This window comes from Aulonocara sp. 'chitande type north' Nkhata Bay, linkage group LG3, assembly GCF_057382095.1.
Source record: "Aulonocara sp. 'chitande type north' Nkhata Bay isolate Kocher_YH1m ecotype deep benthic linkage group LG3, A_spYH_male_GT1.1, whole genome shotgun sequence".
Lineage (NCBI taxonomy): Eukaryota > Metazoa > Chordata > Actinopteri > Cichliformes > Cichlidae > Aulonocara > Aulonocara sp. 'chitande type north' Nkhata Bay.
In genome coordinates this window covers 6,603,903-6,628,401 of record NC_141346.1, presented here as the reverse complement: position 1 = coordinate 6,628,401, position 24,499 = coordinate 6,603,903, and the positions used below count along the sequence as shown (strand labels likewise).

The following is a 24,499-nucleotide window of genomic DNA, read 5'->3' as shown; positions in this document are numbered from 1 at the left end:
AGGCCTCAGAGTTTTTTGCACAATCATTTCAAACTATTTACAGAACAATCAGGTGTGTTGCATCAAATAAGAAGGCACACAAAGTATTCATGCAACTCCCAAAAAATAGGTCCTGTCCACTATAAAACAGAGGAGAACACCACAAGGTCTGACAGCAGGAGCACCTGTGACATTCACTAGTATAACTCACAAAAACCCAATAACTGCATAACACACTAACTACAGCCTCCAAGTAACTCCCTGATGGATGACATGAGCAATGAATAGCTTCACTGATTTTATTAGGTTCTATTTGAGTCTCAATCTGCTGCTGTTTGAAGCTCATCACCAGAAAAACAACAAAACATACAAACTCTGAGGGAAATGACCAAAACAGTCTCCAGTCTTTTGTTAGACTCTGTGTTTATAGTGGAAAATTTGCTCTTATTAAAGGAAGTGAAGGATACATAATAGGCAGATTAGAAAAACGTGTGGTGAGTGCAACTAGCAGCTGTGGTTTCCTGAATGAACGTTGATGTTCGAAGAAACGAGGTTACTACACCGGGGGACCCCATCCTTGGGGTGGACCCATTTTTGTTTTAGCGTGTTTTGGGGTTTAAAAGCCACAGAGACGCGGTGCTTAGGAAAAATGCATTTCAGCTGTGCTGATGCTCCTGACACGTATAAGACTGGGGAAACCTGCATTCAGCTGGACCTGAAAAACACTATGTCCAGATAAACACAATCAACTTTTGGAGAAAAATAAAAGATTCTTCATCAGACTAACAACTAAAAACATGACACTTACCTTAACAGTGTGGGCTACATCAAATATATTCAAGACCGACAACAACACTTCTCACTGCTGCTAATTTTAACAAAACTAAACAAAAAGTAGAAAAAGGCAATTCACCAAGTCTTGAAAAGTAAAACTGAAAAATAGAAACACAGAATAAAATAAAACATCCATCCAGATCTTTACCACCAACAACATAAAATCTATCTTAATTAAATGGCCAAATTCTCCAATAAATTAGCAATAATAAAGTAAGAAAAAATAAGACATTCAATTTATGGACGCTCAAATTAACAGAGCGACATTAAACGCACCTCATTGCCTGCCGTAGCGTTCTTCGCAGCTGCACTTCACCTCAAAGGTCGGTTAATACATCGGATTGAACTTAACCAAAGTCCAATTAAAGGAAAATAAATGTTTCTAACAAATACAATGAAGAAGATTAAAATAATTCACTGTCAGTTACTGTCGCTGTGAGTTTGACGAGGTCAGCTGCTTCATTTGGTTCTGCCTAAAGTTCTCTCAGTGATCCAGTGTTTATATGATAAGATACGTGTTTAATGCAGAGAGTTGGAATTACAAGTTGGTAAGAAGCTTTTTAACAAAGGTTTGATTTAAGCTTGAAGTTCAAAGGTGAAAGAAATTTCACGTTTGATGAAGGAAGATCAAGGCTAACAAGGACATAGGTCAAAGGTCAAAATAAGGTAAGGTGAGAAAATATAATAGATATATATAATCAATCAATAAGGTGAAAATATCAGATAAAAGGGTTTTTTTGGTTATAAGGAATAAAGAGGTCAAAGGTCAAAACAAGAGTACTGTTAAGTTAAAATTAAAAGGTCAAAGGTCAGATTAAACAGGTTACACAGAAAGGATCGGCAAAACTTAAACAAGGATAAAGAAATAATACATTAAACAAGGAAATAAATTAAAAGTCTGAGTTAATGAGAAATTAAACGTTTAAATCAGGTTAAGAGTTAAATTTTAAGCTTTTCTTAGTTAAACTAAATAAAATAATCAGAATAAACGATTGGAGGAAAAAAGCAAAGATGTTGTGATCAAATAGTTTGTACGGCAGAAAGAAAAACATGTTTCAGTAGATTGTATGTTGGAAACCACAGTAGACACAGTAGACTCAAATCATTGTTACTGAGGAATTCTGCCTTAAACAGTAAAGTGTTCTTTAACAGTGTGTGTGTGTGTGTGTGTGTGTGTGTCTGCAGCTGTTCTTTGTGTTGTTGCTGCATCGTTGCCTCAGGGGGAAAGTTGTGTGTGTGTTATGCAGACTAGCAGAGACTGCAGCTGTCAGCAGCCACACACACTTTCTATTCTTCAAATCAAATCACAGTGAAACATGTTCACTGACAGCTCAGCTTCAGCATCGTCTTCATGCTGTGACTGCAGCCGTTCAACTCTGTTTGTCTTTAACCCAAATCATCACAACATGCAAATATAATCATCAAAATGATGTGACTGGAAGGATGCAGCAGTCTGTGCTCCACCTTTCTCCTCCACACCTGCAGGTGGAGAACATGGATGCATGAATCTCTACAGAGTTCTTTGAATATTATCCGTCTCATCAGTTTTCAGTGAACAAAACTCCTCACAGAGCCAAAATAAGCAGTTTGTATCCAACATAACTCAGCTGGACTCTGATGCTCCGTATAACAGCCACACATGAGTCTGGATTCACTCAAAGCATTGAACAAACTTTATTGGAAATGAAGCTTTTGGACATTTGTTCTCTGATATTTGCTCTTCAGCTCGAGTCTCCATCAGTGGGAACATTTCCTGATTCAACTTTTCTTCTGTTCAAATCAAACTCCATGAGAATCAAAGTGTGAATCAGAGTCCTGATGATCAGATTCTATAGAAACATGGAGACTGTAGAGGATTTACACTCAATATGTTCATTTGTTCCCTTCAATCAGAATCAGAATAGAAATCAAGCAATTCTTCCAATGAACGGGATCGATTAATGTTATTGACAGGACAGATGATCAGAGGTGCAGAGTTTTTACCTCCATAATTCAGACAGGGACTGAAGAATGGGTGGAGTTTGTGAGTGAAGGAGCAGCCAGTAAAGGAGTAGATCAGAGCTGCAGCACCTACATCATAAAAGGAGACCAGACCCTCCTCATAATCCACAAACACCCCCACCTTCTCAGGACCAGGATGGAGACAGAGGGGGACTGAAGGAGCAGCAAGAGCTTTGTACTCATTTCCATTTCTCAGCCACACAGTCCAGAAACCATCCTGAGGTCTCAGTGTGATGTTTCCCTTCCTGTTGATCGACTCTGTGGCCACTCCTAAAGTCCACGCAGTCTTTCCTTTAACCTGAACCTCAAAGTAAAATCTGCCTGAAGAGAAACTCTGCTCTCCTAAAACCATAACACAGTAAGAAAATCTCTCTGGGTTGTCTGGAAGTTTCTTCCTCACATCACTATGATAAACTTGTTTTCCATCATCAGACAGGATGAGTTCAGGATAAGCTGTATCAGGATCCAGAGTCACATCCACCTCATGCTGCTGCACCCTCTGCAGCTCAGCCTCAAACAGCTTCTTCTTCATGGGTTTCCAGACTGTCTCCTCCAGCTGAGCCACAGCTCTCCCCACAGTCCCCTCATATGATGGTGGATGAACTCTGACCTCTGTCCAGTCCTTGCTGGGTGGAGCAGCTTTCAGGGAGGAGAAGCTTTGGAGGAGGTGGAGGTGGTCTTCAGAGCGTGAGAGCTGCTCCACCTCAGAGCTTCTCTCCATCAGCTCAGAGATTTCCTGTTCCAGATCTTTGATGAGACCTTCAGCCTGTTTCTCTGTAGCTTCCTGTTTGTCTTCGATCTCCTTCATGAGCTCCTTCAGGCGTCTCTCAACAGACTCCATCAGAGCCGTGAGGACCTGAACACCTTCTGCTTTCTGTCTGTCTGCAGCATCTTTACTCATCTTCACCGACTCTGTGATCTCCTGAATCTTCAGTCGTCTCTTCTGGATCATCTGCTGAATCTCAGCCTCTGTCTTCTCCAGCTCTGCCTTCTTTCCTTCATATTCTTCTCTCAGAGGAACAAACTCGTGGTTCTTGTGGTCTAAAACAGGGCAGAGCACGCAGACACATGTCTGGTCGGTCTTACAGAACAGCTGCAGAAGGTTATCGTGCTTCGTGCACATCCTGCCTTCCAGGTTCTCCACAGCATCAACCAGCTGATGTCTTTTCAGACGTTTCAGTGTCAGATGAGGCTCCAGGTGAGTCTGACAGTAGGAGGTCTGACACACCAGGCAGGACTTCAGGGCCTTCAGTCTGGTTCCAGTGCAGACGTCACAGGGAACTTCTCCTGGTTTGGCAGCTTGTTGCTCTGAGCTGCTGCTGCTGGCTTTCTGCTGAGCTTCACGTCTGAACTGAGCAACCATCTCAGAGAACAAAGTGTTGATCTTCAGCTGAGGTCGAGTGTAGAAAGTCTCTTTACACATGGGACACTGACAGCTCTGATTCATGTCCCAGTGCTGACTGATGCAGGTTTTGCAGAAGTTGTGTCCACATGGTGTAGTGACTGGATCAGTGAACACATCCAGACAGATGGAGCACAGAAACTGATCTTCAGATCGCAGATTGCTGGCAGCAGACATGTCTGCACTCTGAGGGAGAAAGAAGAGAAACATTTGATTCAAAATTCACTTTAAATTTCATTTTACAAAGAGAGAAACAAGCGTCAGTAGTCTGAGGAGCTTGGAGAGAAAAGCGTCTGGACTTCTTTAAGTTTCTTTTCATCACAGAAGCTTCTTCACCTCATCCTCAACACGGACCAAGGAATGAATGCTGCACTTTTGGAAGAACTCCCTCCCCTGCAGCCTCTTATCGTCAAAGGGACAGAGGTGGAGAGGACAAACAGCCACAGATTCCTGGGACTTCAGGTTACATCAGACCTGAGCTGGACTCTCAACACTACAGCAACTGTGAAAAAAGCCCAGCAAAGGCTTTATTTCATTCGGCTGCTCAGGAAAGCTGGCATGAACCACCACCCTCTCACCCAGGCCTGCAGAGGACTGATAGACAGCATCCTCACCGCAGGCATCACTGTCTGGTATGGAAACACTACACAGACAGAGAGGAAGGCTCTGCAGAGTCAGAAAGTCTGCAGAGAGGATTATGGGAACAACACTTGCATCCATGGACCTGCACATACAAAGCTGCACATACAATCTCAGACACAACAGAGCGGACAGCAGCATCACACACAGAACACGATTCTTCAACAGCTTCTTCCCCACAACTGTCAGACTGACGGCAAACAAAAACACACTGAACACTTAAAATAACACAGCACTACTTAACCTCACTTTGAATGTATCATCGGTTCACTGACCATCGGGCAATACACTCACAACAGACTTGTGAAACAGATCTGTGGAACAAATGTGCAATACTGTGAGTGCGATAAGAGGTAGAGAACTACACACTCTCTGTACATTTTCTTCTTTTTCTTTGTATATAGAAAATAGTACAAATAAAATAATTCACGCGGAGTGTGAGGCATGAATTATGATCAGTAATTTTTTTAAGAATTCTAGAAATGGTTGCCAAATCATACAAAAACTCGCCAGTTTCCCCTCTCTATCAAATCTTATCTGCTCCACCCTGGCCACAGACACCATCTCATTAAGCCACCTGTTAAAACACGGGGCCGAAGAAGACCGCCACTGTAAAAGAATAAGTTTCTTTGCAGCCAGCACACCCATTGTAATTATCTGTTTTTGTGAAAAGGAAAAAGATTCGACTGATGCAAATGATCCAAGTATAGCCAATGTACCATCACGTGGTACTTTTTTCCTAAATTGGTTTGAAAACCACATAAAAAATCTGGCTCCAAAAAGCATTCAAAACAGGGCAATGCCAAAATAAATGTGCAAGGGAACCTTCACCGACTTTACATCTGTCACATAAGGGGGATACAGAATTATAGATCCGGTTAAGTTTAAGTTTAGAAAAGTGTAGTCTATGAATGACTTTAAACTGGATTAGTTTATATCTGGCATTTATTGAGCCTTTCTGAATATTGGACAAACAATTTGACCATTGGTCTTCAGACAGAGGGACCCCGAGGTCTTCAGCCCATGTTTTCTTAATTCGGTCGGAATCAACTGGGATTGTAAAGCACTTAACAAACTGAGATATCAAATGTTTAAAATCTGCTTTCCGAATTATATCAAAGTAAGTATAACTTCGTGGCTTCAGTGGAAAGTCTGAAAAGTTTTGTTGAACAAAATTCCTTATTTGAAGATAACGAAAAAAAATGTGATTGAGGTAATTGAAACTTTTCTTGAAGTTGAAGGAAGGACATAAATTTGTCATCTGTATATAAGTCCTCAATGTATTTCAATCCCTTTTCCCCCCCATTCTAAAAACACCCTATCCATTTTACCTGGTTTAAACAAGTAGTTATGTATTATTGGCATTCCTACTGAAAAATCAGGTTGTTTGAGAGATTTCCTAATTTGACTTAATATCTTTAAGGAGTGTTTAACAACAAAATTACGACTGAGCGAATTGTTAAAAGAACCCGTGTTAGAAAACAATAAGACCGGTAATGAGGCTTCAGATACTGTTGCTGCCTCTACCTGGAGCCAGATCGGAAGCTTGTCATGACAATAATCAATAGGCGAGCCCCACTGCCAGTGCAATAGAGCTCTTGAATTTGCTGCCCAATAATAATGTCTAAACACAGGGAGACCTAACCCCCCGCAGGAAGTGTTTTTTTGAAGATGAGCCATGGATATCCGAGGGGGTTTTCCTGCCCAAATGAATGAGTGAATCAATGAATCAAGCTGCTTAAAAAATTTAAGTGGCAAGTGAATAGGAAGGTTTTGAAAAAGATATAAAAATCGTGGCAAAGACACCATTCTAACTGGATTTATTCGACCGATCAGAGACAGAGGAAGCAGCTTCCATTTTCTAATATCATCTTTGAACTTATCCAGCATTTCCAGGAAATTCAATTTATAAAGGAGTTTGGGATTTTTAGAGATCTTAAGACCAAGATAGGTAAAAGACGTAGTTACTAATTTGAATGGGAGTGAGCTGAGGAACTTTGGGCATAGATTATCTGTTATTGGCATAAATTCAGATTTATCCCAATTGATCATATATCCTGATAATTTCCCAAAGTGTTTAATACAATTTAAAAGATTAGGGAATGAGATTTCTGGTTTGGAAAGGCAGATCAGTAAGTCATCTGCATAAATGTTAACAAGACTTTCCACATTCCCAAATTTAACTCCCTGTATACCTGGGTGGTTTCTTATGTTAATGGCTAGGGGCTCCAGGGCTATATCAAAAAGAAGCGGTGAGAGGGGATCCCCCTGTCTCACCCCGCGTTGTAATTGAAAGGGAGAGGATTTATCTGCATTAGTGAGAATACAGGACACCGGACACAGATAAATCATTTTAATCCAATCCCTAAAGTACTCCCCAAAACCAAATTGTTTTAGAGTCTCAAATATATAAGACCATTCAATCTGATCAAATGCTTTTTGAGCGTCCAGAGAAAGTACTGCTGTTTTAACCTCTTTTCCATAACCTAAATTAATTGTATTTAATAATAAACTGACATTATTAAATGACCATCTACCAGGAATAAAACCTGTTTGATTAGGATGTATAATTGTTGAAATAGTTTTTTTTTTCTTCCTTTTCTTTTTCTTCTTTTTTCCTTTCTTTTTTTTTTTTCTCCTTTCTCCTTTCATGCTCATAAGTTCACAAATGTTAAAAACAGTAATTGTTCTTGGTTGATTTTGTATAAGCATGTTATGTTTAATTTAAATGCAAAAATAAAAAAAAATTTAAGAAAAAAAAAAAGAAAATAGTACGACTACCCTACTCCGGACTTCATTTCTATCCTTCTGCTTTTTCTGTCTTTATATTGTTAAAGTGTGATTTGACTTGGAAAGCTCTGCACAAGTATTCCACTGTGCATGGACTGTTGGTCCTGTGTGAAAATGTCAAAATAAAAATCTTGAACCTTCAGTTGTCAGAGTAACTGGTGGAGACCCAGCAACACACTCAGACACAAACTGGTTCATCTGAAACACAAACTGAACAACGTCGTGTCTGCTGTACAGTGCAGCGTCCAGATGAACAGGATCAACAGGATGAACATCTTTTTAACAGTCGTTACAAAGATGTGAAGTTGTTTGGCTGACACAGACAAACAGTATCCCACATTCTTGATTTTTAGCTCACAAACACGTCTTATAAGGACTTATTGATCCTGAAATGTTGGAGGTTTTAGCTCTTTAAACAGTAAAGTTACAGGAGGATACAGATAATTATCAGGAAAATGTCCTCGGTTTGTTAAAATGATCCCGTCCGATAACACACGAGAACAATAAATGTATCATTTTCTGTTGTAACCCACAAACTGAACGGTCACACTCATCTTTCATGTTGTCACTAAAACATCACTCCTTCCACGTCTAGTTGGTCGTGATGGAGGCGGAGTGCGTTGGGTCCGCTTTCCCTGCCCAGCCGATGTTCCTGACGCAGGGAAACAGATCCTGTTGGGGATCCCTACCTTGGCACAACACCTGCCATGGTCTTTGCACACTCACCACAGTAAATGCATCATGTTGTCAGCTTTACAGTATCATAGTCAGAGAAACTGGTCAGGCCGCTCTCTTCCAAATGTCTACACTTCACCCTTTTACTGTCAGTGGGCTCAGAGTCCATCTAATGTGGCTCATTATCTGATGCCGTCTGCAGACCAGTGTTAGACACTGAGAGGTTGATGGCTCCGTGTCAGAGCACCGGCCTTAACGAAAAAGTTATCAATCGTTCTTTTCATCTTTTCTCATTACCCACAGCTACATCCACTCCTATCAGGCTGCTCACCTCTGCTGCGACGATTCAAACAGCCGGAAAGTAAATAATTTGGAGACGGTGCGTTTGTGTCACAGTGAACAGTGAAAACAGAGACTTTCTAAAACGATGATGCATGTTAGTCATGTGATGCAGGCATGTGACCAATTAAACAAAGATAGTGGAGAGCATTATACAGCAGCAGTTTTGACAGTCCTATTAAAGATGAATATCAGTCTGCACATGCTCCACAGAGCTTTTCTTCAAATTCTTTATTTCTCTCTCGCTTTTGCAACTTTGTACTTTTGTGTTACTCGCAGCAACAACTCCACCTCATTGTTAGTCCATTTTAAAACTCGGTGCTTTTCCTCCACCTCTGCTGCGACGTTTCAAACAGCTGGAAAGTGAATAAGCAGCAGACAGAAATGAGACCGGTCGAATCGTCTTGCGTTTCACGCATGCGCAGGACTGGAACGTAAGCGTTTTCAGCCGTCTTAATGTGGACGCACAACTCTGTGAAAACGACTGAAAACACTAGTGTGGACGCGGAGCGCTGTTTTCAAATCTATCCGGGCGAGTGTGGACGTAGCCTAAGTGGCACCATGGAGAAATGAGGTGGCGCTCTAGACCCTGATGAAGTGAACAGAGTGAAGATTTGTGTAGAAGCAGGAAGTGTGATCAGCTGCACTCACCACTGTTGCTGAGAGGAACCTGATGGACTCCAGTGAATCTTCTTTTAGAGACAAACAGGACTCGACTGCAGCTCTGCTGCTGCTCTCTCACACTTTCACTTCTGCAAAATGACGTTGAGCTTCTTGTTTTTCAGCTGTTGCTCCGCCTCTTCCTGCCTCTCCCTTTACAGGAATCAGCCGGTCTGTACTCAGTGACTGTGTGCAGCGGGTGGGAGGAGTGAGGAGTGGTGTGTGGGTTCACACAGTAATGACGGCCTCAGGTGATCAGGAGAAACTCACCTGGATTTCCTTTTTCCACAGCAGACTGAGAGCTTCAGGTGGACCCTGAAGGAGGTCTCAGACACAGGTGGTAAAAGTACACACAGTGTGTACTGAAGTAGAAGTACTACTGTTAAAAATACTCCAAGTACTAATTCAACTTCTTTACTCAAGTAAAAGTAAAAAGTACTGGCTGTGAAATGAGAGTAAAAAGAGCTGATTGAAGAACATTTCTAACACGTGTTTATACAAAGCTAACTGAACCATGTGCTGCATCAACGTGATAATAAAATAATATTATTCACTTTGTTTCTGTCTAAATTTGAATTCTAATAAATATTTTAGCTTGAAATAAGTGAAAAAATCTGCCAATGGAACAAGTTAAAACTCTCTATTTTTTCTCTGGTTTCAAGATTCACTGTCTTGAAAAAAGTTCATATCCGGTGGCAGACGCCCTCAGACATCAGTGCGTTGGTGGTTCTTTGTGTCTGGGGATGGGCGTCCAGGTACACACCGGCTCACTCCTTGGTGGGTGCTTATCGGGGCCTGGAGCCTGGGGCTCGGTCACTCAGGCACAGCTGGCTGCCGGCGGAGCTCACGGGCGCGTCACTGCAACTCCCCCTGGCTTCTGCTCCGCGGCTGCTGAGTGAGCCCTCATCTGGGACTCTCCTCAGCTCTTTCTGGGACAGTGGCGCGGCTGCCCCTCTGTTGGTCTTCCTTGGTCTCTTGTGTTCTGGGGGCCTCTGGATGTCTGGAGTTTTGATCTCCTCCATACCTGCTTCATGCCCTGGAGGACGGGGCTGTGGCCCCCCCCCCCACACCCTCTAGCAGATCATTACATGAAGGAACCTTTTAAAAACAAGCGCGTCCATGCTCACAGGTGTACACACGGGTGATCACACCCACAAACTACACCCTTTTTGGCTCCTACCTCAAGGTCAAGGTCAAGGTCAAATTTATTTATATAGCACATTTCAAACAGCCGATGCTGCACAAAGTGCTTAACAATATAGAAATGGTATTAAAAAGCAACAATGTAATACAATAATAACAATAAAAAACAATAATAGGACAGTAAAAGAATTAAAACAATAACTAAACTAATTCAAATAAGACCAAAATGCTTGGGTCATAGTGTGTTAAAAGCCAGGGCATAGAAATGTGTCTTTAGTAAAGATTTAAATTGCTCAAGTGTTTGTGCAGATCTCATATTTAAGGGGAGACTATTCCAAAGTCTGGGACCTGCCACAGAGAAGGATCTATCAGCACGGGATTTGAGGTTAGTCCGTGGGATGGACAGCATTAGTTTTGAGCTAGACCTCATGGTTTTTCCTGGAGCATAGGCAGAGAGGAGCTCAGACAGGTAAGGAGGGGCTCGGGTATTGAGTGACTTAAAAACAAAAAGTAAAAGTTTAAATTGGATCCTGTAGGAGACAGGAAGCCAGTGTAAAGAAGCTAAAAGTGGGGTTATATGCTCTCTCCGTTTGGTACCAGTTAGTAGGCGAGCAGCTGCATTTTGAACCATCTGAAGATGATGGATGGTGGCCTGATCTAGACCATAATACAATGAATTGCAGTAGTCCAATCTGCAAGTAAGAAAAAGGTGAATAACACGCTCAAAGACGTTAGCCGGAAGGTATGGCTTTACCTTGGCTAGCTGTCTTAACTAAAAAAAACAGGACTGAACTACTGCACTCACCTGCTTATTCAATTTAAAAGAACCATCAATATAGACACCGAGGTTTTTTACATGTGTTTTACAATACGAGGAAAGGGGCCCAGAGTGCTGTCGATATGATTAAAGTTGCCAAAAATGACAACCTCAGTTTTATTTTCATTTAGCTTTAAAACATTTAATGACAACCACTGTTTGACATCATCAAGGCAGCGTAATAAGAGCTGGGGATGGTCTGACCCTGCTTTTAAAGGTAGATAAATCTGCAAATCATCAGCAAAACAATGAAATGAAATGTTGTACCACGAGAAGATGGAGCCCAATGGCAACAAATAGAGTGCGAACAGAGCAGGACCCAAAATAGAGCCTTGAGGTACACCGTATTTAAGAGGGGCTATTTTGGAGTTGTGGGGGCCCATACTGACATAAAAAAACCTTTCTGACAGATAGGACCGAAACCACTGTAAGGCAGATCCTTTTAGGCCAGCATGAAATTCTAGCCGTGATAACAGGATGTCATGGTCGACCGTGTCAAAAGCTGCTGACAAGTCCAACAATAAAAGGGCAGCAGGGCTGCCAGAGTCCAGAGTTAAAAGAATAGCGTTAAAAATCCTTAAAAGTGCCGTCTCAGTGCTATGTAGGGATTTAAAACCAGATTGAAATTTTTCAGAGATCATATAAGAATCAAGGTGTGCCTGCAACTGTAGGTAGACCACTTTCTCCAAGACTTTAGAAAGAAAAGGAAGCTTTGAGATAGGCCTGTAGTTGGACAGAACAGTTGGGTCCAGGTTTTGTTTTTTAAGAAGAGGCTGAACTACAGCTTGTTTAAAGCATGATGGGACGCAGCCTGTAGCAAGGGACGTATTAATTAATCTCAGGATAAAAGGCCCAACAGTATTAAAAGTGCTTTTAAGCAAGCTCGGGGGAGACAATCAGAGGGGCAGTGTGATGATCTTAGGTTACTAACTACCGCGGTCAAGTCCTTAAGGGAGACGGGATCAAACTGCTCTAAGACAGCTGAGCACACAGGAGAAAGACTCTGATCTGAGGCAGCAGACAACGAGACAAGGGCCCTGATCAATAGGATCTTGTCATTAAAAAAATGCTAAAAAATCATCGCACATACTTGGTGAAGAAGTGACTCCAGAATTATCACATAAACTAAGAAAGCGATTAAGAACGTTAAAAAGTACCTGAGGCCTGTGACTGTTTACTGACACTAAGTTTGAGACCTTAAAGCACACTGTGCGCTGTCGATCTTACGTGCTGCACAATAATGTTTAATATTTAGTATTACTGTTATAGTCACATAGATCATCGTGATGTTGTTTATACTATTGCTCTAGTCTTCCTCTGCTTGTTTTCTTTTTTCTTTCTCAACAGGTGATCAAGAGAAAGGAAAAAGAGAAAAAAAAAGGTGATGAAGCAGATTTTCATCGTCTTTTCTCTCTCTCTCTCTTTTCTCCTTTTTCTTTCTCTCTCCTTCTGTTAACTTTCTTCTGAACTTTTCTTCTTGTTTTTCTTTCCCGTCCCCGAGTCCAGTCTGGCCTGATTACAATAACTTATAAAAATAACTAATAAAGATCAAATAAACTATGACAATCAAGTGGACCAGTATTGCAAAAGGCCCACTTGGGAAAGTAAATCTGTTGGGCATTTGTCTTGGCCTTCAGACATAATTCTGATTGCTACAGTGCCAGACAGGACACACACACACACACACACACACACACACACACACACACACACACAAAAGATAGACCTGAAAAGCTCAATTGAAGAAGCAAGTGGTCTCACCAGAATACCTCGGTACTTCATATAAGTTCCTGTTAGGCATAGCAACAAAGAGGAATAAGGATTAATATGTGAGTGGGGCACACAAAGGAAAACTACACTGACCAACATCTGCACCACCTGCATTTACTACAAGAAAGCCTATGACTCTGAGCCTCACACAGGGATCCTGGAAGTGCGCAAGATCAACTGGACTGCAAGGACCTTCATAAGTCACCATCAAGTGCATTATTTATTTACCAAGGAGTTGCTCTGTCCTCACAGCTGTTTCTTGAAGACGTTTCATCCGAGAAGCTTCTTCAGTTCTAGGGTCGAACCGTGGAAAATCCCAGATTTAAGCCCCGTGGGAGTGTCCCCCCAAGAGGGACAATGGCGTGAAAACGGGTGTAGGTCACAATCAGCCAAGGTTTTTGGATGAGTTCATTGTGAACTTGTGCTTGTGAACTTTGGCATCCTCAAAAGAGTGACCTTTGTCCTTTAGATGCAGATGGACTGCTGAGTCTTGTCCTGTGGAGGTGGCTCTTCTATGCTGTGCCATACATTTATGAAGTGGCTGTTGGGATTCCTTAATCTTAGATAAGTAAAAGCCATATCTGAACCATGGCTGAATGAAGGCACCTGTGAAGCCAGAAGAAAGTGTAGAGAGCTGAACGTAAACGGAAGAAGGATGAACTTCAGGTGTCAGCAAATATTACAGTATTACTGGAATTCACATCCTGAAATGACTGCAAATTACAGACCTATTTCCAAATTGAGTTTTATCTCAAAGATTCTTGAAAAGGTAGTTTACAAGCCATGAATATCCATTTTTAGAAGAATGTTGTATTTCGGAAGTTTTTCAATCTGGTTTTAAAGCTTTGCATAGTACAGAATCTGCCCTTTTAAGAGTTTTTAATAATTTTTTTAGGAACTGCATCACATGACTGTGTTATGATCGTGCTTTTAGATTTAACAGCTGCCTTTGATACAGTGGATCATAAGATTTTAATTTGCAGTTTAGAGCAGGTGGTGGGTGTTAGGAGAACCACACTGCAGTGGTTCAGATCCTAATTGGCAGACCAAACTTTCTCTGTGAAACTTGGTGAGCTTGTATCCTCTGCTGCTTCTTTTCAATGTGGGGTTCCACAGGGTTCAGTTTTAGGCCCGCTTCTTTTCTCCTTATATCTGATACCACCCGAGTATATTTTCAGGAAACATGGGATTTCTTTCTACTGTTTTGCCGATGACTCCCAGATTTGTTTCCCACTTAAAAGATAAATGGTTTCTCAGTAGACCCTCTGCTCAGATGTCTTGATGAAATAAGGGCCTGGGTGGCTTTGAACTTTTTACATTTTAATGAGCAGAAAACAGAAGTGATGGTTTTTGGTGGCACTTCTGAGACCACTACTATGGATCTTGGTTTGCTGGCACAGTTTGTTAAACCAATCACCACTAACCTGGGAGTTTAAATGGAGGCAGATGATGAAGTTGAAAGCCAGGTCAGAGCTGTTGTAAAATCTGTCTTTTTTTTCATTTGAGACAACTGGCAAAAATAAAGCCCATCTTATCAGAGCAGCTTTTTGAGACAGTAATCCATGTCTTTGTTACATCTAAGATAAGAGATGAGGTAAGATGTACCTTTATTAGTCCCACATGTGGGAATTTTCTAGACTCCATTATTGTAACGCACTTTATAGTGGGGTTAGTGATGCATCTGTTAGGCATCTGCAGGTTATGAAGCGCATCTTTTAACTGGAACAAAAAGGTCTGAGCACATTACCCCCATTTTAATTTCACTTACTGGCTTCCTGTCACAAACTGGTAGTAGGAACTCAAGAGCAGAGCGGTGTGACGTCTCCAAAAACAGTTTATTTACAGCACCAGTGCACGATATATACAGTGAAGGGAAAATCCAAACTCCAGGGAATCACAGGGTAGCTCTCTCACACTCACACACGTCTTCTTGCTCAAACTCACACACGCTCACATGACAGGGAGGTCAGGAAAGTCTGTAGCAGAGGAAAGGGAAGTCACTCACAAATCACAGGTATACTCAAGCACAGGTTCACAGGAGCTGGGAGAATCACTAACGTCTGTAGTACAATCATCCAGCGATGAGAGGATCTGTGTTCCAGCCTCAAATAGTGCTCCAGGTGATGACAGCTGATTGTTGTCAGGTGTGTGGGCCAAGGGCGGGAGCCCACAGTGAGCTCCGCCCAGGCAGAGAGAGAGAAAACCAAACACCACAAGCAGTCTTGTGGGCCGGCCGGGCAGGCACGGAGACCATGACACTACCTGTACATTTTAGGGTCCTTCTTAAAGTTCTCTATTTGTTTTTAAATCTCTTATAGCCTGCCCCCACCTCTCTGAGATGCAACAGCCATATACACCTTCCCACTCCCTTAGTAAGCATTAATTTGCTTTGGCTGTAGCAGCTCCAAAGTTGTGGAACGATCTGCCCTTGCACATTAGGCAGGCTTCTTCTCTTTCTGAGTTTTAAACTCTTCTTAAAACACATTTTTTTGCTGGCGTGTACAGCATTTTGTGAACCCTGGTTTTATTTTAAAGGGCTTTATAAATAAAGATGGTATCATACAGTATGGTAAAGTTAAATTAACACCTATAATTCACAGTTAAATAACAGTGGCCATTATGAAGTGTTACCCACTCAGTTCCTTTCTGTTACTGAATGAACTCCCACTGGTCACCATCAGCCTTTGCTGTGTTTGATTTGAGTATCACTCCCTCTGGTGGGCTGTACAGGTATTACATGTGAATGGCATTTTTTTGTTGTTGTTTTTGCTGTTTTCTTCAGTTTTGTAACTAGAATTTAAATCTATCCTATAATATTTATGATTAAAAGTTACATTTAAAGAGAAGTGAAAATAAAGATCAATCCCAGCTGTGCTTAGATGCACTTAGATGGTGGGGAAATAGTTAAAAGAGAGTGGGAATCAACAGATCCAAAACTGGAAACATTTAATTTTAGTGTTTCATGTTGAAAAAGTGTCATGATTAAAGTTACGCATAACAGATTAAAATCACAGATTTGAAGCAGGAAGTTTTTAAATGTGCAAATAGGTTATTTAGGTTTTTACTCTAATGAATGCTTCTTTCATTCAAACAGTTTCTTCTTTACTGGCTGAGGCTTTTGTGAACACTCCTCCTCCTCCTGCTTTTAAAAAAGTGTTTCCTCTTCCTGAATGAAAGCAGTCCACAGGTGTGATGTGTGACATGGAGAGCAGCCAGAAAACACCTTTGGCTTCTTGGCAGGATTATTTAATCTCTTAGTCGGTTCAGGTTGAAGATTAACTTTGTAGATGTCTACTCTCTGTATAGCAACATGAAGATTTTGGATTTGTTTGTGATCCTCCTGTACGGTAAGAAAAGTTTCTTTTAAACTTATGACACACACACATATTTACACAAGCACACACACACTGGTTTTGCTTACAGAAACAGTCAGACAGGTTTGTGCATGTTGATCAGGAAGATAAGTTCTCAAATGCCGCAGGTTATTCTCGCATAGTTAAAGCCAAAAGAGAGAATTGTTTTTTGTTTTAGGACCAAGTGTATGTTTGCACCAGACTTTTACCATAAGAAGTATGTAAATGAGAAAAAACTGAACTGTAGTCCTCTCATTTCTTTTAAAACAATGACGGGACTCAAACACAAACACACTGAAGCTGAAGTCCAGCTGTAATCCAGGCCTGAGTTCTGAACAGTAAGACAGTCAGTGGGTAAAATATCACAGGCAAGGGGGAGAGATGACAGACAAAATATAAAAACAGCAAAGGTAAACACACACACACACACACACACGGCATTATTATAGACAGGAGAAACGTCTTGGAAATAGTCTTTGAGCATGAAGAATCCACATCTGTCACTGGTGGGCAGATAAACTGAATCCATTGATACAGCCATCCTTGGATGTGTATCTGAGGCAAATGATCAGACGGAGCAGGTGGTGGTCAACCTCCCGAGCAAACCACACCTCATCCAAAGTTTGGGCATGGAGGTGGTCACCACGTACAAGCTGCTGGGTGTTCACCTTAACAATAACCTGGACTGCTCAGAAAACACTCAAACTCGGCACAAGGACCAAAGTCGACTGTGCTGACAGGCTGAAGTCTGCAGGACATTACTGAGGATGTCTGCAATCTTTTATCCAGAGCTCTGCTGTGGAGGCGGCAGCAGAGAGAGGGGCAGGTAACGGCTAAATAGCCTGGTGAAGAGGGCCAGCTCTGTCCTGGACAGTCCCCTAGACCCCATAAAGGAGGTGGGTGGGCTATTATGCACAACATCTCTCATCCCTGCATGAGACTGTGGACGGGGACTGTGGAAGGAGACTGTGGACGGAGACAGTGGATGGAGACTGTGGACGGAGACAGTGGACGGAGACTGTGGATGGAGACTGTGGATGGAGACTGTGGACGGAGACAGTGGACGGAGACTGTGGATGGAGACTGTGGACGGAGACAGTGGACGGAGACTGTGGATGGAGACTGTGGAAGGAGACAGTGGATGGAGACTGTGGATGGAGACTGTGGACGGAGACTGTGGACGGAGACTGTGGATGGAGACTGTGGACGGAGACAGTGGATGGAGACAGTGGACGGAGACAGTGGACGGAGACTGTGGATGGAGACTGTGGATGGAGACTGTGGACGGAGACAGTGGATGGAGACAGTGGACGGAGACAGTGGACGGAGACTGTGGATGGAGACTGTGGACGGAGACAGTGGACGGAGACTGTGGATGGAGACTGTGGAAGGAGACAGTGGATGGAGACTGTGGATGGAGACTGTGGACGGAGACTGTGGACGGAGACTGTGGATGGAGACTGTGGACGGAGACAGTGGACGGAGACTGTGGATGGAGACTGTGGACGGAGACTGTGGATGGAGACTGTGGATGGAGACTGTGGACGGAGACTGTGGACGGAGACTGTGGACGGAGCGCTATCACAGGTCCTTCATCCCGACAGAAGCCAGGCTGTAACATTATAAACAGGATAAACACTGTTTAGAAATATGTGTGTATAACTATCACTGCCTGCACTTTATGTGCACATAAAACATCTTGTGTTATTTTTCTGCACATAGCAACCATTTGCACAGAATCTTTTTATTATTTATTTTTTCTATTTTTATGTGGGATCAATAAGGTCTTTGTCTATGTCTGTGTCCTCAGTTTCCCAGTGTGCCTCAGGTGTGGAGGTAGTAGAGGGGGCGGAGTTTGTTCTCCTGCCCTGTGAGTATCCTACTTTTGAAGAAAAAGAATCCACAGCTGTGTGGAGTCGCTATGACCTCAATCCCTCCACAGTGCACCTGCGTCGACGAGAAGGCGATGACCTCCAGAACCAAAATGACCAGTTCAGCGGCCGAACATCCATGAATCCTGACGCTCTGGAAACCGGAGACCTCAGTCTCACTCTGAAAAAGCTTCAGCTGTCTGACAGCGGCAGCTACACCTGCACCGTCCGTAAGTTTGGAGTAGAACTGGGTCAGTCAAGAGTGGAACTGCAGGTTCAGCGGGTCAAAGGTGGAGGTCAGTGCAAAGAGATTCAAAATCACATGTAGTGTCACAGAGTGTTAATCATTTTATGTTAACATCATGTAATTTTCACGTTTTCATTGTGTTATAAGTTCCCATCAGTGTCCCAGTGGCTCTGGGTGTCCTGGCTGTAGTTGCAGTATGTGCTACTAAAGGTCAAAGGTCAGTATGAAAATATAAGTTTGTCTCTTGTTGTCTGTCCCTGTCTGACTGTCTTGTCTCTGCAGGGAGAGTTCAGGTCCAGGATCAAACAGGGGACATCAGGAACAGAAGCAGCTCCATTGATCCGACTCCTCTGATGGCTGATCAATCAGTTTGATCTGTGCTTAGTTTAGGATCAGCTTTTAGTTCAAGCTAAAATTAAAGTCCCTTTCTCATGACTACACTTTAAGAAAGGGACTGGAGCACACCAGCCTGCATGGCAGAGTTCCAAGACTGTTGGGGGAAAAAAACCCTGGACTGATGAGTGTGTGTCATTACACACTGCATTTCAGAAAAGGAAGCTCATACCAACAGTAAAATATGGTGGTGATAGTCTGATAGTCTGAGGCTGTTTTGCTTCCTCGGGACCTGCAAGACTTGCCTCCCTAAATGGAACCATGAATTCGGCCCTCTTAAAGAAACAATTCTTTAGGAGACTATCTGGCCATCCGTTCTCATCTGACCTGAAGCGCACTTGGTTTCTGCAGCCGGATAATTATGCAAAACACCCAAATAAGTCAAAGTTCTTACCTGAATCTGATTTATATGCTGTGACATGACCTTAAAAAGGTGGTTCATGCTTGAAAACCCAGCAATGTGGCTAAATTACAACAATTCTGCAACAGTGAGTGGGCTGAAAATCCTCCACAGTGCTGTTAAAGATTTATTGCAGGTTGTTACAAATGCTTGGTTGCAGTTATTTATTAAATTCAGGGGCAATAGCTTTTTCTGACATGTTCATCTAGGTTTGGGTTTTTCCCCTTAATAATAAACACATTTATTTAGAAACTGCATTTTGTATTTACTTCTGTTCTTTGGATAATATTGTAATTCAATTAATGTTTTATCACTCACCTTTGAAAGTTCAGGTCAGGGGTTAACGTGTAATAATGAGAAATAACAGAGAAAAACAAAAGGAAGGTGCAATGAGACAGGAAATCATGATTCATGGCAAATGAAATTTATCAATAATTGAAAGCCATCCTGACAGTTATTACAAATTAATATTAGCAGGTTCAGTCCCAACTGATGACCTATAAAGATCCGTGTCATTACCAAAGTGTCACAAAAGAAACATCTCATGATGGGTAAAACCAGTGAGCTGTCTCAAAACCTTCACAACCGTATTGTTGCAAAACATACTGAAGGTATTGGTTCTAAACTACTGGAGGTTCTAGTGAGCACTGTTGGGTTCTTAATGCAGAGGTAGAAAGAACATCATTTCACCATATATAATAATGATCAGAAGAGTCGTTGAAGAGCCAAGGTGCTACAGAAAAACCTGGAATCAGCAGGTACAATTGTTTCAAGAAGGCATGGCATGTAGGTCACCATCCATGGTGCCATTGCTGAAGAAAAAGCATGATGAAGAGCATTTAAAGTTTGCTGAACATTTAGAGAAGCCAGTGAAATATGGTCTGGTCAGATGATCATATGATTGTTTGGTTTTTCTCTGTAGGGTCTACCTTACAATATAAAGGTGGTTGTTATTGTGATTGGTCGCTATATGAATAAAATTGACTGGAAATGAAAAGATGACTTGTCCATGGATATGCAGACTGGAGCATCCAGGAAATGATCCCATCAATTTTCCAACTGGGAAATGATCTGCTTTACCTCCTGAGTTGGTAGATTAACACCCCAAGTTGCTCTCTGATGCAAAGAATGAATGTTAGCATATCTTAGCTAGAAAGCACTAAAGCATAGAAACCAGTGCTTGTCTGGTTGAATGAGGCAAGTTCTTTAAAATGACCGTTGCTCTGAGCTGATGTCCTGAAACTGTTTGTGTCCACAATGTGGAAAAACCACGGCGATGTGTTTCCAGACTTTTGACTGGCAGCTTTCAAGACAATGTTTCATATATTCAGCTTCAGCTACGTGCTCTGATGTGTGACTTTCAGAAAAGAAGTTGGTGACAGCGTTTATGTGGCTCGTTGGTCTAGGGGTATGATTCTTGCTTAGGGTGCGAGAGGTCCCGGGTTCAAATCCTGGACGAGCCCACCTCACGTCTGTAGAGTTACAGGATAACCTCCTACATCTTCTAACGAAACCTCTTAGAAATCTGTTATCTACAGCCTGAAATCACACGTTCCCATAGTACCTCACACAGATGTAGCTGAGAGATGTGATTTCCATTTCTTACAATTTTAATTCTCCAACAAGTTTTTTGAAGATAATTATTTGTCTTTCATGTTGGCCTAACAAAAGAACACAGAGTATTATTTTAGATTAAATCAGAGGGTTCAATCCAAACTTGTGCACAGAACTACAAAAATACACAGCTATCTATCAAATATTATAAACGTGTAACTCTTTGACACAACATTAACAAAATACATGTGGAAAAATGCGCATACATTTCTTTCTTTTGCACAAAGATTGAACATCAGTAACTATTAATACTTTAGTATCACAAAGGAATCTATTTCAGTGCTTTCTGCACACATGTAGCTTATCTACCAACTTAAATACAAGTTTACAAATTTGATTACAGCAAAAGTCTGAAATGCCATGTCAGCTGTTATTTGGAGTGTAACTAAAGCAAAAAAACAATTAGTTAGAAAAATAATGCTGGGAAATTATTTTAGTCCTTGCCAAGCTCAATACAGGAAGGCTACACAGATAAAGGTCAGTAAAAATAGTGTTCAAGCTTGTGGTTTATTTTCCAGCTCTACATAAGAAACGCTTCAACCACGAGTGATGGCAGTTCACTGATCATCATTTATACATGTAAACTGGTTGTTTGTGTAAACGAACTGCTGCTACTGCTCTAATCCAGCTGAGCACTCAAGACTCAGCTATTCACACACTGCTTTCTAAGCACCTTTATCAAACACTCACGTTTGGATGGAGGCGTCAGAAGAAATTTGGGGTTCAGTATCTTGCCTAAGAATACTTCAGCATGCAGACAAGAAGACACATTTAGAAGACAACCCACTGCATCACATGAGCCTCAGTCAGTGTTCACAGTGCACAGAGAGATCCTGCTGGTTTGCTGTTTATGCATTACTAATGTAGATTTATTGTTGACATGCGTGTTTAAGGTTCGGTGCCCAAACTGACAGTGACTGATGGCAACATTTAGACTGAAAACCAAACAATGAAACTCTGAGAGACACAGGACGATTATCGACTCTGTCCACACAGTGGAAAATTTGTTCTTAATAGAGGAAACATCGTCTACATAACAGACCCAATCAGCAGGAGCGATGCTAAACACAGCAGCTGTGGTTTCCTGTTTGATGAAAACAGGTCGTCTGCCTTCATGTTCAGTCGTCATGTTACAGATACTAACTGAACTGAACCTTCAGCAGGTTTTGGACGTTTATGAGACAAATTTAAATCACAAACTTTCATCACTTTAATCCTGCAGGTTTGAAACTGTTTTCTATTATTAGAAAGATTCTTTGTGTATTTCAGGTAAAGTGTGATGCTCATATGTAAATAACATCTTGTTTTGTTTCCTGTCCAACTGGCCAGCTTTGAGATGAAACCAGTCATTTTTAACCAGGATATGTCCTTTAATGCACATATTAAACAAATATGTAGGACTGCTTTCTTCCATCTGAGCAACATCTCTAAAATTAGAAATATCCTGTCTCAGAGTGATGCTGAAAAACAAGTTCATGCATTTATTACTTCTAGGCTCAAAATCGTTTTCTGTGCCTGTCATGAACAGCTGTGTGGCAGGCAGAGGCAAGACCCAAATGCAGGACTTGGAAACAAAGGGGTCGGCTAAAAGAGGCAGCGTTATTAATGTTAGAAGATACTCAGAAAGAAACATAAAAATACAAGAGAAACAAAAAAAGAAAATTAGAGAATATAAACAGGAAACTACGAAGGAAACATAGAACTCACAGAAGAACACAGCAAAACAGGCACGAGGGAGACTGAGGACCTAAACACAGGGATGGGATTACAAACACAATGAGACAGAACACAGAGAAAACAGACAAACGCAGGTACGTGAGCGGGGAGACTGAAAGAATAACAAAACACAGAGAAGAGGCTGGCACAGACTGGACACGAAGGAAATAAACATGAACAACAAGAAATAGAGAATAAGAAATATAAATAATGACGACTCTGACAAATAAGGGAACCTGAGCTCAAGAGACACCAATATAGAACCAGAACAAAGGTCATTGAAACAAGAGAACAAATAAACACATAGTCCATAACAAACACAAAAACTAGGTCAAAGACTGAGGACCATCACAGGACACTCTGTGTCAAACATGAGTGTTCATAAGTTCAGAGTATTGATCAGTTTGAAATGATGGAAGCAGCTCCTGAAAGTGACGACTCTTCACCTCGCAGTAGACCTTTGTCAGAGTTCAAGCTGCACAGACTCAAACCAGCAGCAGGTTGATTTCTTTAGTTCCCCGTCAATCCTGGTTCCTCAGGAGGAACTTGCTCCCACAATGACATCACTGTGTGAATGAATGGGAGTGAATGAAGAAAGGAGGAAGCTGATGACTGCCTGTAAATGTTCCCACGGTGACTGACAGAGTGAGACTGTCCACAGGAAGTCTGCAGGTCTGTCCTCAGCTTCCTGTTTACACTTCTTCTGTGGTGTCTGTGGTTCCTTTAGCTTCTGTAAAAATGGGACAGTTGAGTGTGCAGTCATGGTGCAGGTCACTAGAAGGGTGAGGCATTTATTGTCCTACCAACTTTAAAACCTAATTAAAATGTATATGTATGTAACAAATATATGAAATTTTAAACCTAATTTTTAAACTGAAGCTTAAAGAGAAAAAAGTTAATGATGGATTGCATTTATATAACACTTTTCTAGGCACCCAAAGTACAGTTCCACAGTCACTCTCACACACTGGTGGAGGCAGCTACAGTTGTAGCCACAGCTGCCCGGGGACAGACTGACAGAAGCAAGGCTGCCATATCGCACCATCGGCCCCTCTGGCCATCACCAGTAGGCGGTAGGGGAAGTGTCTTGCCATAGGACACAACCACCAGGACAGAGAGAGAGCAGGAGGGATCAAACCGGCGACCTTCCACTTATAGAGGAGCTTCCCAATCCACTGAACCACAGTCGCCCCGATAGTTCAGCATGTAATAACACTGGGACATGAGTCATATAGGTGCAGCCTCCCTACCTGTGTTCTCAGGGGTCTGAGTGATGATGTCAGCATTGGTCATGTGTGTTTTTGGGATGACATCATCAAGACAAGAACATGCCAATGAGTGACTGAATATCCGGGTTTTATTTACAACTCACTGAACTTGGATTTCCCATCAACCCTGTTTGCCTGCTGAACTGAATTCAAATATATATTGTTTTCATTTAATAATAATCCTGCAGAGAAATCTTAATTCTTATGAAGACGTTGTGAGGGGCTTCATGAATCTCTCTCTGAAAAAGAACTCATTTTATTTCACTTTAAACACTAGTCACACAAAGAGATGAAGACAAGAAACAAAGTTAAGAACATCTTTTGCTGTGTGGTAACTTTACATCTTCCTTTGTTCAGTCCTGCATCTCAGCACCGGTATCTGCTGACATGCACTCTCTCTACTCTCAGACACTGTTTACCTCTACAGAGTCCACAACATTCAAATAGCTGCTAGACTGATCTTAAACACATAAAACACTTCATGGTTTATGTGTTTTACCTTTGATCATTTCCCACTGATCTCAACAAAGAAGCTCCGTCACAGAGAGCTTCTCTCAGCAGTTAACCACACCAGCAGCACCTGTTTTG

The 24,499-nt window shown here is 41.8% G+C and overlaps 2 protein-coding genes and 1 non-coding gene across 4 annotated transcripts; 2 read left to right on the top strand and 1 right to left on the bottom strand.

Moving 5' to 3' along the window:
• Positions 1–2,576: 2,576 nt before the first annotated feature.
• Positions 2,577–4,505, bottom strand: LOC147333701 (E3 ubiquitin-protein ligase TRIM21-like). Its single transcript, XM_086268798.1, has one exon. The coding sequence runs from the start codon at positions 4,424–4,426 to the stop codon at positions 2,699–2,701; it is 1,728 nt and encodes a 575-aa protein (XP_086124924.1). The 5' UTR covers positions 4,427–4,505; the 3' UTR covers positions 2,577–2,698.
• An 11,734-nt stretch (positions 4,506–16,239) lies between these two features.
• On the top strand, positions 16,240–18,777 carry LOC147333700 (butyrophilin-like protein 2). Of its 2 annotated transcripts, XM_086269473.1 has the most exons (4): positions 16,240–16,396; positions 18,213–18,272; positions 18,345–18,569; positions 18,668–18,777. In XM_086269473.1, the coding sequence occupies exons 1-4, from the start codon at positions 16,360–16,362 to the stop codon at positions 18,745–18,747; spliced, it is 402 nt and encodes a 133-aa protein (XP_086125599.1). In that variant the 5' UTR covers positions 16,240–16,359; the 3' UTR covers positions 18,748–18,777. The 2 variants fall into 2 exon arrangements, with proteins under 2 accessions (XP_086125599.1, XP_086125589.1); XM_086269463.1 differs by having other exon boundaries at positions 18,213–18,569.
• Positions 18,778–20,704: 1,927 nt separating this feature from the next.
• trnap-agg (transfer RNA proline (anticodon AGG)) lies at positions 20,705–20,776 on the top strand. The gene has a single exon. It is a non-coding gene; the product is annotated as a tRNA-Pro (tRNA).
• The last annotated feature ends 3,723 nt before the right edge of the window (positions 20,777–24,499 follow it).